Source organism: Micrasema longulum, unplaced genomic scaffold (genome assembly GCF_059751315.1).
Source record: "Micrasema longulum isolate JH-2025_06_02 unplaced genomic scaffold, ASM5975131v1 h1tg000144l, whole genome shotgun sequence".
Lineage (NCBI taxonomy): Eukaryota > Metazoa > Arthropoda > Insecta > Trichoptera > Brachycentridae > Micrasema > Micrasema longulum.
The window spans coordinates 101,941-120,174 of NW_028277350.1; the positions used below are offsets into that span (position 1 = coordinate 101,941).

Consider the following 18,234-nt stretch of genomic DNA (forward strand, 5'->3'; position numbering starts at 1 on the left):
ACATTATTTACAGGAAAAACATGCATTTAAACACTAGTTAAATCAAACTTATTGACTTTTCGGTAGAATTTTTTTAAAATTTTCAACCGATATCTTTAGACCGTACCAGTCTGACGCTATCGTTCGTGGTTTGGGTCCGAACGGATGAAGAATACAGTTATATGTGAGAAATAGAATCAGAATTCATGTCTAGTATTTCGACTCGATTACGAAGTCTATTTTGTAGTGTAGTCATTATTATTATGGATAACTTACAGAGCACCTTTTTCGTCATATAATACCTCAAGGGCGCTTTACAAAATGATTCGGGTTGTGGTCTCGTGGCTAGTGTTGCGGGTTCACGGATCAGAGGTCTGAGGTTCGAATCCCACTCTACCCCAACTTGATTCCCATTTTCTAATAGTGAGTTATTTAAAACTCGTTGAAAATGCCCTCAAATATCGAACTATTTGGGTAAACAATAAGAACGCAAATATATATATTTTTTTAATTTGTAATTTGAGTAAATCAGTTTACTCTGTTATTACATGCTACGGATTTATTCAAATTATTTTTTTAAAGAGTCGGTTTTTTACTTTTTTCCTAAACTTTACATCACTTTCACAGTTTCGCACTTCTGCTGCGAGATGCGAGAGCATTCTATGCCATAGGACCTTCAACCGCAAATGCGCGATTACCGAATTTAGTGCGCTGTTTGCGTAGAGGTATAATAACTTTTCTTCTCGCCGTAGAAGTAGCTTAACTAAGCGTAAAACGTCTGTCAGCTAGTTCACGTGGAATGCAGAGTTCCCTTAGATATTCCGGAAAACGTAGCCAGAATAATTGCCTATTCGCCTATCTCGCTTGAGGTCCCTGGATTCGATTCCTGAGAGGGTCAACATAGTATAATTGTTTATGATGCGGTTATTTTTTTTTTCTATATTATGAAATCGAACTCTACCGAAAAATGAAAGAAGTTGTTTATTTTTATGAATTAAATAAAATATTGTAAATGTTACCACTTTTTCTTTGATTTTGTTGTAAAGACATTTTTTTTATATATTACGTAATTTATTTTTACTTCTACTATTAGATTATTTACTTTTATTTTTTATGCTATTAGCCACTTTACTGGAATAAAAATTACTCGCATGTTGCAGTAATGCAAAATGCTAGAAAATTCGACCCTTCGGGCCTCAGTTTTTTAATTAGAAAATCAGACACTGAAATTTTACCCCTTTGAGCTTTATAATTATTTTTAATCAATCCATGCATAATAATGGACCGGGTCGTGGTCCCGTGGCTAGTGTCGCGGATCCCGGGATCAGAGGTCCGAGCTTCGCACCCAGCTCTACCACATCTTGGTTCCTATTTTCTAATTGTTAAATATTTTTGCAAAATAGTTGGAAATAACCCTCAAAAATTGAAATATTTGGATAAATCATAAGAACACCAATATTTATTAAAAAAAATATATTAAAAAAAGAATATCACTCAGAATAACGCTACTTAAACAACACAGTTATAACATTATATTCAATACCCCTGCAGCCGTTCGTGGTGTAGTGGCTAAGACGCTTGTTTCGAGTTTGTTCAATTTTTTATAGATAAGAACTGGATTTAACCTCCTTGACGTCTAGATGTCTAGACTTCTATATTCTCCTCTGTAAAATGTTCTCCATGTCTGTTATAATACGTTAATATTAACAGCTCCCTAGGGGGTTGAATCCAGTCCTCGTCTACAAAAAAATGGACAAACTCAAAACATTGTTGCGAACTTTTTTATTTAATTTCTATTCATTTAAATTTTAAATAATTTTAAGGTGGCCACTTTTTTTTATAAAATACGAAACAGAAATACTTCAATTTTAATTGAGCATTGAACGCAGAGTAAAGTTTCAGCGTCATCTACTCGTTGCATTTGAACTCGAATTAGTAACGGCACACGTGTCCGATCATATAGCGTAATAAATGACATGGCAATGGCAAAACTTTGGAAGAAATATTGCCATTATGAAAAATTTATACTACCACTTCATTTTTGTTTTAATTGATAGTACCTATCTTATCTTTCTAAAAATACTTATCGTCTCGGTACGTACCTATGAATAAAGCGTTTGTAATCCCGGTTTCGGATATAAATACTTCGTAGGTTAAAAATAATTTACAAAATATATATATTACACACTATAAACAAAAATTTATGACCAAGAATATAAATAAAGGCAAATTAAAATCAAAATATTAGAAGCGTTTTGAAAAAAATATATTTAAAGTCATTTATTAGTGCTATGGTTTAAAACCTCTGCTGAAGTTCTCACCTTTAGTAATGAAACAACTTTTAGTTTCCACGGCTTGGGAAGCAATATTGTGAGCATGAACTTTCATGGTGTTTTCAATATCATTCATTACTAATCGTTGAACCATCGACTACTATTTCATTCACAAACCCCATCATTAAAAAAAGTTACAAGTATACCCCACGGTATTTCTATGTAAAATAATAAATCGCATAATCAAAAGTCCAAAATTACTTCAACAAATTATATTATTTTTGCACGTATGCCAACATGCATTAAGAGACCTTAAGATACCAAATAAGAAATGAGGAGATAAGACGCCGTACAAAGGTGACCGATATCGCAGAGAGAGAGCAAACGAATCACTTTTAGCGGATCTCCGAGAGCAACTGGCGTTTTGTGGTGGTAAAATTACTTCTGAAGCTCATGAATATATCTGTAAGACTGTTTGAGACAATTGTATATTCCCTATTTTTTTACGTCATTGCCGCGACAATGACACACTGAGAAGCTTTTGATTGTATAAGTGATTAATTTCCAATTTTCGATAAAATGCTTTTTATGTACCCAATAAGTATTTGTTAGTTAATAATAAATTATCTCATTATAAATGTTTAATGAAGGAATACCGAAAATCCTAACCCAGTATTTATTACATTTATAGAGATACAAAATTTATTACATACAATGTGTATCAGCTACACATTGGGAAGTGAGAGTTAAAGGTAAATCTTATAATAAATGATTCAAAATGATTTCACTAAAAAACTTTTTACGCCTCCTGAAATTCAAACTAAAATTAGGTTCATTGGCATTAATGTATTTGAATGATTTTAAGAGTAAAAATAAACATAAACCTGAATTTGTATTTTTTAATTATGTAAACGTGCAAAACATATTGATTAAATCGCTCCGTGATCGTACACTCCTTAAAGAGAACCACACGCAGTTTACTGATTTTAATTATTGTTTTTGAATAATATTTTAAAATATTGCTTCTGTTACGTTTTGAATATTTTTATGTCCTGCATATTATGCCAACCAGATTTAGTCCGTTTCATCTCTACTTAAAATCTTGGTTTATTAAACAGTCATTTTCATTAAATTTAATTTTATTTTTTTCGGGATTTTTACAGCTCTTACATAAAAAATAAGTATACAAATATTAACAATACTAAAATCTTTTTTAAAAATCCACTGTTAATCAAGTAATACATAACTATTTAGCAGGGGCGAATCGTCAAAGTAAGCGATTATGCACAGCTTACCATTATATTTGACTTTAAATAATAATACAATATAGTAACTATGTTTATGGGAAAAAAATAAAGTAATTGTCATTTATTATAAATCACCGTTTATATCTTTCTAAAAAAAATATCTATGAAGCGCGCCCAGAGCCAGCGCCCAGCATATTCTTACTGAACGATGAAACTAGCCGATTACCTCAGCTTATTCTTCCATACAAAAAAGTACACTGTATTTTTCGTCTTTAACCCAAGTCGGCTTTTTTAGTACTAAAACAAACTTGCAGATTACAAATATTTTTAGAAGATTCTCTATTTGGAAACTAGTATTTCGAACATTTTTTCCGAAGGACTATTTTTCTTTGATGGGATACCGTTGACAAATTATGTATCACATTGGACAAGTGGCGTTCGCAGTGGCCGTTTTAGGCATTATTCATTTAAAAAGAAATCGGCCAGTGCTCAAGTCTTGACAGTACTGTCAATGACATATCATAATGGAAATATCTGCGGAATGTCATTATGGTATTTGTTAATAAACTTTTGTGCAAGTATTGTATTAAAATAGTGTAGAATAAAACTACGTTTATCGCGTGGTTAATAATAATTGTTGTTTGATTTGATTTTCACAGAATTACAAAAAAATAGTCATTTATAATTACATTACTTACATGTTATGTAAGTACTTATATGTAGTACAAATTAATGAACATTTTTAATAGATTATCTATAAAATAAATCACGGCTTGCCACTGCTATTTAGTAGCTATACTTTATTTTTTGTAATTGTAATATTAGTACAGAAATACTCACAATCTCAATTTTAACAGGCTGAGCCATGTTAGATGGAGACTATCCAAACCAGAAGACGCTCCGTATTCATTTTCTAATTCACTAGTTTTCTCTAGATTTCCTAGTAGTAAACATGTATTCCTAGTTAAGCAATAAATTTATAAAAATATTTTTTTTAAATATTTGAAAATAGTTTACAAAATGGTATGTGTACGACATTTGTATTCACGTGTGGGTATATGCATGATGGTGTATGTGCGTGTGCGAATGAATGTGTGTAAAGGTGCGTGTGTGAGGGTGAGTAAGTAAAACTTATGTAATTTGAAACGTTTATTTATGTAGAAGTATAATATGGTTTAATGACATAAAAAAGGTTTTTTTGTATGAGCAAACCCTATACGTAGACTCTCGGTCTTCAAAACGCTTTCGGGTATGTAGACGGAGTGCAGTCCTTGCAATATTTTATCATCTATAGACTGGTATCTGAAGCGTAGGACTGACCACCTTGCCTTCACGCAACAGACGGATGTGGAAAAGATATTTTCCTCGCGTTACAAAACAAGCCACGTATTCTATTCGCGTTCTTCGCCGATAGAAAACCGATTTCTCTGATTTTCTGGCAATTTTCTTTTATATGTCTTTTATCGTCTTTTTTATGGAAAGTCCGTAAAAGAAAGAAAATCCTTTCATGGTCTTCAAATGTTAGGGGAGCATTTTATGGGAAAGGGATCCTTATGCCAAAGATGGTCTTCTGCAAGGTGGTGCAAAAGTTATCACCCGATGTTCTTTGACTGTAATTTTTTTTGTGAATGCAAAATTTTGATTCTGCTTTTGAATTGTGTTTATTTGATAACTTCAATTTTTTTCCATTAAGTTAAGAAAATGATATCGGCCAAGGGGCCGCTGACAGAATTGATGACTATATAAGCCTGATTTATGGCATTTTCTTACACTCTTTCCAGAACTTCCAGCGCTAGGTTCTCGCATTCTTGACGGATATTCTCTTTGAGGGCTTCAAGAGTCTGAGATTTGTTGACATAGACTCTTGACTTCAAGAAACCCCACAAAAAAGTCAGGAACTTCTTGCCGGCCAGTGCTCTCTAAATCACTAAAACGAGAGATTTAGCGACCCGGAAATACTGCCATCAGAATATTGGTTGTGGCTCTTGCAGTGGGCGCCTATGGTCCATCCTGTTGGAACCACATGTTCTCCATTCCCAAAATTCTCTGTAAAGAGAGTCGATTGATGCTCAATTACGTGGCACGTCGTCTGTTTGATACTCCAGGATCCTCTGCGACATTTTTAGCCACAGCCGGGATATTCTGAGCAAAACGGCTGCTCCGGGACCGGCCAGACCTGGCAGCATCTCATGTTGTCCCATACACTTCTAGTAGCCGTAGATCATTTTTTCCGCGTTCTTTGAGAAGTATAGAAATTCATGTTTTGTAGACATATATTTTGTATCTGTTTACTTTGCAAATGTCAAAGCATAACTAACATTTGCCACCATTTGCAAAAGTTATGGCATCTTCCGATAGGGTGATGACTTTTGCGCCACCTTATATAAACATTCAATTTTATTATTTAAACTATTTAAACCTTAATTTATATTTAAAGCATTAATAACCTTATGTTTAACCAACTGCTTTTGTCAATTTATAAGCATCAACCGTTGTGCCAAAAACATCTACGCGTTACGGTGCTGTGCAGTCATTACTTATGCAAAATTGAGAGATTTTAAATCAGAAAAATCAAATACTCAAAAACATTTACTTCAAAAATTTATAGTTGAAGTCAAAAGTGATAATATTTTAAATTTTATTACTAAAAATACGAAAAAACTATTAGCTGACGCTCGCAGAGGACCGCCCTTAACAAAACTCGGAAAGCTACTGACATCTGAAAATGCAGTGTACAGGCTCTTTGTTATTGCTAAAATTGTCTCTCTCGCTCGTGAATATACCTGTTGCATCGAGAGTGAGACTTAACTAGTGTGTGAGACATTCGTTGTTTGGTACTCTTTTACTTCATACGCCGTGGATTGCGACACATTTGTTGTATTGGTGATTTATCCCCAAATTCTGATATTCAATGTTTTGTCTGTCCCCATTATGTATGTGTCCCGTGTATGTGGGCACCACCAAGGAGACTTATGTCCTCAGATGTGATGTGCGGTATGTGGTGGGCAAGCTGTCTCCATTAAGTAAATATTATTTTATAATAAACTATTTTTATCTATACGTAGATGTACTATTTATTAGATTTATAGATATTAAAGTTATTTGAGAAGGGACGGTTAAGATTGACGAATTCTGTACAATTTAATTTTAAAAGCTTACTGACCTGTTTTTGGCGAGATAATTAACAATACATCTGTTTTTCTGTTTATTTTCTGTGGTTTTGCTAGAATTATTATAAGTAATTCTTATTTATAACATTTCGATTACTCCAAATAAATAATAAACTGTGGAGCCCAAGGGGGCGATAATTTAAGGTGTCCGAGAATCTAATCAACCGAGGCCCGAAGAGCCGATCGCCTGTTGGGCAGATGAAACGTAGCCCGGAGGGCCAATTAAATGTACCCGAATGCCCGAATTATGTAGCATGTAACCGTCGTTACACATTCATTAACCTATTTTGTCAGTTTAGTCTGTTCCCGTGTAAAGCCACTCGTTAAAAACAAATTGGCCATTCAAATTTGTTTTTGTGACCAATTTACATATCTACTTTGTAGCATTCACCATTCAGCCTATGTTTGAGCATCGACTTTTCTCAAACTTTTCCATCTATGTCGACGTAGCATCGTTATTCTGTTCCAATATTAAGGAACTTTCCCACTGAGAATTTTTCCGAGGGAGTGAGATATTTTTCGGTCCTTTCGTTGCGACGTGAAATAAACACACACAAACAAACGCATTTTCGCATTTCATGGATTCAATATTTAAAACTAAGATTTGAAAAAATAAGGTTTTTATTATAATGGGAATTATTGTATTATAGTAGGGAAAATTTATTCCACAGACGAGTCATACCTGAAGTCGGGCGTGATCATGATCCTCAGACATGAGGCACGGATTAATGAGAGAGCGATAATACGATCAAAAAACTTTTGTATTTAATAATTAGGTTAAATTAGAATAATGCGCTTGTAACGTGTCTGGGGCTCAAATTTTGGTAGGGCCGCGGTGGTGCATATCTTGCTGGAAAATATGTACCTATAAAATGCCGTGTAATTCCGCAGTTGCATTCCATCAGCAACACTACCAATAGTCCTACTCCCTAGCGTCCATGAGTGGTCTCTTTGGCCCCGCAAGCCCTGGGCAATGTGGCCACTGGCATTAACATCAGTGCCATAGCAGATAGGGAGAGGATGAATGGCGAGTGTCCGGCGCCACAAAACGGGACCCCTCCAGCTAAGGGTAGGTAACTCCGACAGAAAATTCCACCGAAGAAGGCAACGGGAAACCACTTTGGTCAATAATTACCAGGATATCACTATGAAGAGACACCAAACAATGGCCCCGAGTCCCGGGCAGTCCTTAAATGGACCAGGGGTGCGAAGAATCTCCCGGCTCGACATAGAACTGTGGAGGATCTGTTTCGCACTGCTCAGGACAGGGAAGCTTTCTCCCAAGTGATTGTCAACGTCGGGGGGACCCGACATGACACGTGAAGAAGAAGAACGTGTCTAATGAATTACTCGTCATTGCATTTCACATATTTTTATCCTGCCTATTCACCTATCTGCATGTAGATATTATGTATATGGACATAGGTGAGACCTACGTCAACGAACAGGTAGCACAAACCTGGGAGGTATTTTAGCACGTTCATTAGGTGATTGTATCGGCAGCTACGGTACGGTATAAATACTATCGTAAAAGTTTTAAAATATTACAAAAGGTATCTTTGTAAGTCCGTTACTGATAACGTGGTATTTTTCTCATTCTGACGTCGAAACAAATGGGTTTTTTGTTATGTTTTATTACTCTTTTACGAAATACGGATGTCGGTTGTAAAATTTAAATAAAACATTTATTTTTCACCAAATTGAGGTTCATGGAGGTATTTTTGTACAGGTGAAATATTCATTTTGTATGTAAATTATTATTTCTTCATCATCATAGTTTCCCAGTGATGCATATGCCACTCTATCGGTAAACAATATGCATAGTTTTTTCGATCATGTATTACATTAAAGTAAGGTGATCAGTCTTACACTTTATTTACTACTCTAGGTCCAAAAAAAGGATAACGCATTCCGCGAACCAGGATTTCGAGCGTTCATCGGCTTATAAGCAAGTAGCGCGATCAGCAAAAACGCAACATGTTTGGCCTTGACAATTGCGACGTCAAGATTCGTGACGATATTCTATTGAAATTCAAACGGTCACAAACATAGTTTAATTATAAGCACGAAATTTAATCGAATCCCCTCGTATAAGGAACGTAGCCAACGCAATGAACCGTTTTCGAGGGAAATAAAAGTTATTATCTTTTTTTGAAAAAAAGAAATATTCGCGTTCTTATAATTTACACAAATATTTATTTTTGAAGGCCATTTTCAACGAGTTGTAAATAACTCACTATTAGAAAATGGAAATCAAGTTGGGGTAGTGTGGGATTCGAACCACGGATCTTTGATCCGTGAGTCCGAGACTCTAGCCACGGGACCACAACTCGATTCTCATTCTACAAATATAAAAATATTTTTTATGCTACTATATGTACAAAAAAAATTTTTTTACTACTTACTAATATTTCATAGACCCTTATTAATTTATAATTGTAAAAAAAAGTCATATTTCCCTATTGTGATAGTAATTTGAACAACATTGATTTTTCAAATTTAAAGTTTTCTTACCTGCACTCTTGACTCCGTGAGGCCTATCCGCATGGCTATCTCCTCCCTCATGAAGATGTCAGGATAGTGCGTTTTGGAGAAGCATCTCTCCAGTTCGTTGAGTTGAGCGGGCGTGAAGCGGGTGCGGTGCCTCTTCTGTTTGCTGGGCTTCCCATCATCAGGGTGCTGCGGTTGCTGTGGTGGGAGCTGGTGGAGGTGAGAGGGAAGCTGGGGCATGATCTCATGGTGGCGCTTCACGTCGTCGCAGTCTTTATGCCCTGAAACAGGGAGATATGTTAGCAAAATGCAAACAGGGTGAATTGAGATTTGACGTATATTACAATAGAGATATAAGGAAATATGAGTTAAACATTTATTATTTAACAATATTTTGACTGCATCCAAATATTTTTAGACATGGCTTTATTTGTAAACAGCCCTTTTCACACACATTTGGATATACTCGAAATATTGTTGATTCTAGTAACTGGTATAAAAAGAAAAATAAAAAAAATTCTGGCATCGCCTAGTAGGTGAAGTAATTCAGCCAGATGGATCTAACCCACATTAATAAAGGTTTCAGATCTTTTACTTCTTTTACTCTTTACTGCAACATCGTTTGCTGAGAAAAGTATCATGGATGATTGGCCTCGTGGGGAGACTATGCTTACGGAGAAATGGACTCAATGTTAAAAATCTCAAGTCTACAAAAACGTAGAAATAACATTGACCACATAATTATGTTTAATTTACCAAATGGCTTAATTTTTTTTTAAATTGAAAATTTTTACATAAGCATTCTTTTGAACAGTTTTCAATTCCCGCCAAACTGCAAAAGCATTTTTCTTGCAGGGATTTTTCTCTTTAAATATTTTGGTAACACAATATAATAATGTTTACATAAAAATCTAAGTATAAAAAACAAAAGTAAAATAAAATTACAAAACAAGTAAATCAAGTCTTTTTTGATACCGAAATTTACAAAAAAATAGTAAGCAAAGACTTTTTTTAACATTCAATGTTCCGATCCGCCAGTTGCGAAATAGTAATGTGCTGTTCCTTGATCAACACAGCACAAACTATGGCTTGCGTGCACCGATTGTGTCGTACTGTAAACTCAAGACAAGATTATGGTTTTTTTTTATATTTTAATATCACAATAGTAGAACGAATGGGTGACAAAAGAATGTATTTATGTAACCTATGTATTGTAGAAGTATATTTTTTATTTTGTTTATATTTCTTTATTTGCACCACAACAGGCTAGGAGGCCCATTACAGTGGTGAATTTATTTATTTATTTATTCACACTCTTTATCAAAATACAATTCCATGTTCACTTTGCCCAGCCAACAACGGTACACACCCCGTTCCAAGCTAGGCAATAAGATTCTCCGATCCGTGGCATGCATCAACTTTTCTGACTCCCTACGACCAATGTCATGAAAGAGCGAGGTCAACACCTTCCGTAACCTGACAACACTCCCGTCTTTCCACGATTCTGGCAAAAGGTTATGGACCTTTTTGCCTACGTAATAGTGTTGTCTCGATGCCAGAACAGTATTGACCCCTTCACTTAGGATTAGATCCCTATTAGAGTATCTTGTATTATGGTTGCGGTTGATGCTTGGGTAAATGTCTCTATCACAGAATTACATCACAGAACTCCCAGGCTTGAGAAAAATACCTTTTTTTTGTGTTCTCATCGGGTATCGAACCCGGAACCTACCGTTCGTGAGTCAAGGGTCTTGACCACTACAGCACGGAGGCCATCTGATCTGTTTTGTTCATATACATTTACATTCAAAAGTATATATACGCCTGTGTATATGAATTAATGATATTTATAATTTTTCAACATTTTTTATTGTTTATTTTTTATTTACCATGCATTGCAGTTTTTATTTTACATTATTTTGTACGCTTGCCACACACTGTCTGACTCTTTTTGGCAAGTTCAACCTGAGTTGTTGTTTTTTTATTTCATTGTGTATGTTTTCATGTTAAATAAAGGTTACATAACATTAAATATACAAAAAATCAGATATATTTGACGAAAATGAATGGAAACGTAGGACGTGGACATCCAAAAAAATGTGACATGATCTGATAAATCAAGATCTCGAGTCTAGTCATGTCAAAAGCAGACACAATCGAAGGGCACGTATGAATGTAGATGTAGCTAGGAATGTATGTCTGGATGGACGTGTGTGACGTCCATATACACAGCATCCTCTCTGTCTACTTCTACGGGGAAATGACTTGATGGTAGTAGTAGTAGTAGTAGTATTGCTACGATGAAGCGACAAACATATTTTTTAATTTAGACCACTATCCTGGATTTTCATTTTTTCATTTATTAGTTTATACATACAATGTTACAAAATGGCACAAAAAACCCTCTGGCAAATTCTGCTAGTACTAGGAGTAGGCTCAGTATATGAAGGGTCGGCAAGCCAGAAATATTAATACGCCTAATGTTGCAATGGTTCCTATATGGGCAAATGCCTGTTCTAAGAAACCGATTTGTTGCGGCAAATATGGTTTACGAATATGTTTCCTATAAATAAAAAACAATATTGAAGAAGAAAGAAAAAATTCAAACTAAAGATATTAACTCTATTTTTCTATGATATATTTTGTTACCCTTTGATAATTAGGATTTTTTTTTTCATTTCATATTTTAATTACTTTAAAATATAAAATACCTTCTAATCATTTACAGAATATTTTATTTTCTCTTTAATTAATTATACAAAAATATTATATCTGTCTATTTATTTTAGGAGCGAAAAATTCATAAACATTTCTTATATACTTGCTACCTAGATGGGTTCATGCTCATTCGGTTGTACATAGGACTTACGTACTACTGACTTTGCAACAATAACCAATGAACCGGAGATTCAGTCTGTTTGTATAATAAACTCATATAAATGTCTATTTATTTTTCTTTTTGCTGAATTTTTGTGCCTAACAATGTCTATTTATTTTTATTTTTGCTGAATTTTTGTGCCTAACAATATGTGCCTATGTAAGATTTACAAACCTAAAATACAAATCTTTTTTGCAACTTTTCTTCTATACTTCACTCTTTTACTGTAAATCTTTTATTCTTTGTTTTACTATACATTACTTTTACTGAGTTTAACCATAACAATTAACTATGTTTTCTTTATATTATTAACTTTGTATTTCACTTTAATTTTGTACAAATTGGCTACGGCCGTTAGTTATAATAATAATTTTAAAAAAAGTATACCCACGAACAGGCCATGCCTTTGTAGGATTTTATTTGTTTTTTATTCTAACTGTTAATGTGTATTTCACTGCTATGTCATTATTCTTTTTTAATATACTGTTTTACCTCTTATATATATTGTAAAAAAAATAAAAAATTACAATAATAGATAAACTAAATTTTTTTTTTAAATCTTTATTTTTTGTCGTGCAAAAAGCCTGTGCAGTTAATTTATTTGTGAAAAATGTACGTTACATTTTCTTGTACATAAAATAAACTTAAGTATCACAACCTTAAAGTCGTGCAGAAAATAATATTAGTAAATACTCGGAATCGTGTCGGTAGCCATTGCGCATACATTTGACTTGGACGTGAAATGAATTCTGGTGCCATTACATAGCGAATACTGTAGCTTAAAACAAATAACTATCGACGTGCTAATAAGCGACGTTATAACAAATTCTCACTATGGATGTTTATCGTATTCGCTATCACAATGGACCATCTGTGAACAACTAAAAATAAATGTCAAAATATTTGAGTTTCGCGACGTGTAATCCTGCGGCGCAATCACATATTGGAATTTCACCGGTGCAAATATGAAAATATTCCAAAACTGCTATTTTTATTTATTTATTTATTATTTTTCACGCTATTTATTGCATTTAGCCGGCAGTTGGCAAGCCAAATGTCAACAAAACCAGTCGCCATACTAATTGTTATTAATTTTTCCCTTTTGTATTACATACTCCTTACTATTTTGCTAGTGCAATATATCGTATTATTTTTTATTAGTAAACGCTGATTTTTTGCCAATGAACTGTATTTATTTACGAAGAAAACAATAAACAAGCCGACACGAGCGTTGACTTAGAGATTACACACGCGTTGACTTATGCATGTTCATTATTGTTCATTGTGATCGCTCAAATGCTTGGCATATTTTTAAGAACGTCGATAGTTATTTGTGATTGAGCTTCTGGTGCCATTTATTACACGAAGTATGTTGTTAACTTCATGCAGTTTGCACTCACATAAAATACACCAAAATATGTTGTCAAATAATTAAACGTGGTTATGCAGAGAGCATCCAGTCCAAACTTTTGAAAAAAAATAATATTGGGGTTATCAAGTACAGGAAGAACAATTCTATATTCTGCTTAAAACAGCCAAGCCGCTTTAATACACAAAAACTGAAATAATCACCTCCTGAAAATTCCACGATGTCAAAATGTAATGAAAATGAATTTCGGCTCATACATTCTAAGTTTATGTGAGGTTTTATTCTATATTAGAATATTTAATATTGAATTATTATCAATTAATACTATTTTTTATTTTATTTATTTAGTATTTGTTTTATTTAAGAAAGTAAAAGTAATGAACAGAAAATATAAAATAATGAAACCCGCTTAACCGCGAAACCGGCTTGTCAGCTTATTTTTCCTGTACAAAGAAAAAAAAATACATAAATTTAAAAAGTTTTATAAATAAACTAAAAAATAAATTAAGAACTAAAGGCACACGTATTTTTCACACAAAATGTTTTTGTCCATAATTGTTTAAAAACCTCGAAAAAAAATAAATGATTTAATTAATTTATTATTTATTATTATAACCTCAAATTCATATTATTATTGGCTGTTTTCTGCAAAATGCATATTTGACGGTTGTGTAGTCAGCCAGACTTTAAAAAATTACCGAAATTCCTGTAAAACATATTGAAATTATATCTAAAGTTATTATAAAAAATTAATTTAGTGATTCTTTACAATTGAGTACCCTAAAATAAACAAGAAATAATATATAATGATGTAACACACATCAACATTTTATTAAGGTTGGCTATTTTTTGAAAAATGCAAGTATAAAAATCATTTACTCTTGTCATAAACGTAATAAAATTATTTTTGTGTTATAAAAAAACGAATGCATGCTTTTTTTATCATTTGTCAAAGTAAAAAAACATTCCAACTGTTGTGTTGTGGAGATTCGATCATTTACCCTTTTCACGAAGTGCTATTATCTCAGTTTCACTAGTACGATTTAAAAACATATATTGAATTTAATATCATTTTAGTATTATCAGAAATCTGGTAAAATGAAATAAATGGGTAGAAATTATAAGGAATTTAAAGAAAGAATCTGATTGAGACCCACAAAAAACAAATGCTGTTTATAAACATTCAAAAACAAACTTTTTTTGTACACAAAAAAAACAACATCGTTCAATTTTTTTGTAAATGCATTCTCCTCGAATGTAACCCTGGTAGATCGATGAATAAAACATTCATGTTCCTTCCTTTTTTTTACATATTAGATTGAAGATTTTAATATCTACGAACACGCACAGCGCAAAGATTACTTACCTTGAATATATCTTCTCTTCAAGACCGTCGAAATAAATCCGACCTTATAGTCCTATTTAAAATTCTCAACTCACTCTTTGATGCGCCTGAACTACTGACTCAATAAAATTAAATATCCCAACTAGAAAGCTCAGATAAAACTTACTCTTTCATACCGATAACCATAGAACTAACTATGATTTTCATTCCCCTATGCCCAGAATTCTTGGGTCTGCCAACAAACATATTAGTCTTGATTTATTTGAAACAAGTTGTCTTCTTTTAAACGATCACTGAACCAAATTCAATTATAAACACCTCTCATCCGCTTCCACTCCCACAAAGTCTACTATAAACCATTGAGTCTTTTTACTTTTTTTATAATAATTTTCCATGTATAAATGTGTCCATAAAAATGCCCATTGGGCGTATTTATAAATAAATCCATATTATTTCTCTGAAAACGGGACGTAAATCGGTTAAGCTGTTTAGGAAGAGTTCAGTGACATCACACGTACAGAGGAATAATATATATATATATATATATATATAAAGATGGACTGTGTATGTATACAACTACAAACGATTGCAAAACGCCGCGATTAAAGTACAGATGCAGTTCCCTATGCCCCTTTGCGTGCAAGTAAGAGAAATTATCACGATAATTTACCTTGCAACGCTTTGAACCAGCATCCGTCCATACCGTGACTGTGTCCCGTGGCTGTATGACTAAGAAATTAGCACCTCTAGTTCGGTACCTGGTCGGACTAAAAGGTGGACAAACATGGCTATCACGACGTCCTACGACCCAAACGATACGTCTCTCTACGTCAACAAAACACATTCGCTGCGGACAAACATCGATCGTCCAGTTCGAGTGTAAGACGCCGGCTTAACTCGGACATTTGAAGACGGCTGGATATGGCAGAGTTGCCAACCTCCATCTAGCCGAAATCGATGGATCTACATTTGTTACAACAGAGGAAAATCATATTTAAATTTATTTCAACAGAGGGAAAACATTTTTGAGAAGGGAATATGGAAGTCTAGGCATTTGCAGGGCTTATGACCTGTCATTGGCTGGTTTTAGTTTCAGTGCTGCGAAGCAGCGTTTATTTTATAATTAAAAAATACATACAAGAATTTGTTACCCACTAAGTCTAAAAACTTTTCGGTGGGACACATTTTTTTTATGACAGGTTTATATTACATTTATTTTATTTATATTTTACACCTTTATTAATAAACAGACACCATAAAGTATGTAGAAGATATTTCTTTAGTTCTTTTTTTTCATTTGAAGTTAATGATGGTTTGTGGGAGATCATTGAACAATCTTGGAACAATGCAATTTAATTTTCGCTCTCCGAAGTAATTTGTAATTCGGGGAACAAACAGGGAGCCCTTGGTTTTTAATCTATTGTTGTGAGTGTGGGAAACTCCTTTTTTATATTCCGGATCAACAATGTGATCTACAATCAATCTGTAGTCATTAAGTTGTTTTACCGGCAGGACATTACAGAATTTCAAAAAAATATATACACCTTCGCCCATATGTTTCGCCTCACGGATTATGCTATCCGGTACAATCCCCCTCAACAGTCTCACCCGAATTTCATAAATTTTACCCAGGTGAGACTGGAGTAAGTGGCCACTTTACACACTGTGTAGCATTCACCATTCTGCCTATGTTTGAATATCCATATTTCTTCAACTCTTCCATCTGTTGACTTTTGTGAAGTCAAAGAGCATGTATTTTTTAATTATAAAATAAACGCCACTCTGCATCACTGAAACTAAAACCAGCCAATGACAGGTCATAAGCCCTGTAAATGCCTAGACTTTGATATTCCCTTCTCAAAAATGTTTTTAACCTCTGTTGAAATAAATTTAAATATGAATAATTCCCTAGGGAGGAAATCCAGCCAGTCTGCAAGCATTTGGACATGCTCAAACATTGTAGAGGAAAATCATTTTTGGGATGGGGATATGGAAGTCTAGGAAGGCTGGTTACTTCAGAAAAATCAACAGATGGAGTTGAGGAAATGTGAATGTTTAAACATAGGCAGAATGTGAATGTCACACAGCGTGTAAAGTGGCCACTTAAACCAGCCCATGACAGGCCATAAGTAAATGCCTAGACTTCCATATTCCCCTTTAAAAAATATTTTCTCTCTCTGTTGCAACAAATTTCGATCTAAGTAATTCCTTAGGGAGAAAATCCAGCCAGTCTGCAAACATTTGGACATACTCAAAACGTTGTTGAATTAGCTAACGGGTAAAAGAAGAAGTATGAAAATTGATCAATTGTTTTCAGGCGTTGCCTAGTAGGTGAATTGGTTCAGCCGGATGACACTCACACGATAAAGATATCAGCTCTTTTACTTCACAAAAGTCAACAGATAAAAGAGTTGCGGAAATGTGGATGTTTAAACATAGGCAGAATGTGAGTGTTATACAGTGTGTAAAGTGGCCAGTTAAACCAGCCAATGACAGGTCATAAGCCCTGTAAATTTCCAGGGTAACATATTACCTTTTCAAAAATGTTTTCCCTTTCTGTGGCAACTAATTAAGATCTAAATATCTCCCTAGGGAGAATCCAGCAAGTCAAACATTTGGACATACCCAAAACATTGTTAAAATCGATAGATTCAGAAAAAAAATTGATAGATTTCTGTAGATTTATTATGAGTATCAGCTGAAACAGTTTCCCAAAAATAATTAAACTGTTAAATCTGAAATTGTTATTTAAGAAACTGTTTCATTTGCATGTAGGGGATTCGGCTACGACACTCCTCTAAAAACAGTTTGTTGAGAACAAAATTTCGCATATCACAAACAGTTCGGAAACCGTATGAAGTGGCGGTGCAAAGAGATGGCTGCCGCTATGTCTTAAAAATGGCATAAAATATTAAAAAATCGGTAGAATTTCCACCGAATTCGCTAGATCGGTAGATTGCTCCCAAAATCGGTAAATTACGCAACGCTGATGACAGATTGCATTAGACATAACCATAGACAAACATATTAGTTGATCTTTTATACATTCCATGAATATACTACCGAAGGAATAAACAATATTATCTCGAAGATTTTTGACCCCTGGCAATTAATGATCCCGGATTTTCAATCATAATATATTTAGAGAATTTACGATATTTACGTACAAAATTACAAATTTACGTACAGTACAGTTGGCTTCGCCTTAAATTTCTTATAAAAGAAATACACTATCACAAATTTGTCCCTGAGGAGCGCCTGCTAATGTCACTTAACAAAAACATCCTCGTTTTTGTTACAGTATCTTAGCCACGCCATAAATGTCTTATTAAGCAATTTCGTAAATAGATTAACCATATTATAAAAAAAACTCAAATCACTAACTGAAACTAGTGACCGACTAATTGACATTATGAAATAAATATTTTTTTGTAATTAATTCATCGTCATTTCCTTTCCACGCCAAATGGTGCATAGGACACT

At 33.9% G+C, this 18,234-nt stretch overlaps 1 protein-coding gene across 1 annotated transcript in view; it reads right to left on the reverse strand.

Moving 5' to 3' along the window:
* The window catches only part of LOC148284161 (homeobox protein orthopedia-like), a 61,481-nt gene extending 45,786 nt beyond the window's left edge, over positions 1 to 15,695 (reverse strand). Inside the window, exons 1-2 of the mRNA XM_088242569.1 lie at positions 15,611 to 15,695; positions 9,184 to 9,440 (exon numbers count right to left, since the gene is read on the reverse strand). Coding sequence (XP_088098695.1) covers positions 9,184 to 9,440; positions 15,611 to 15,695 — 342 coding nt within the window. The remainder of the gene's footprint in view (positions 1 to 9,183; positions 9,441 to 15,610) is intronic.
* Positions 15,696 to 18,234: the final 2,539 nt, after the last annotated feature.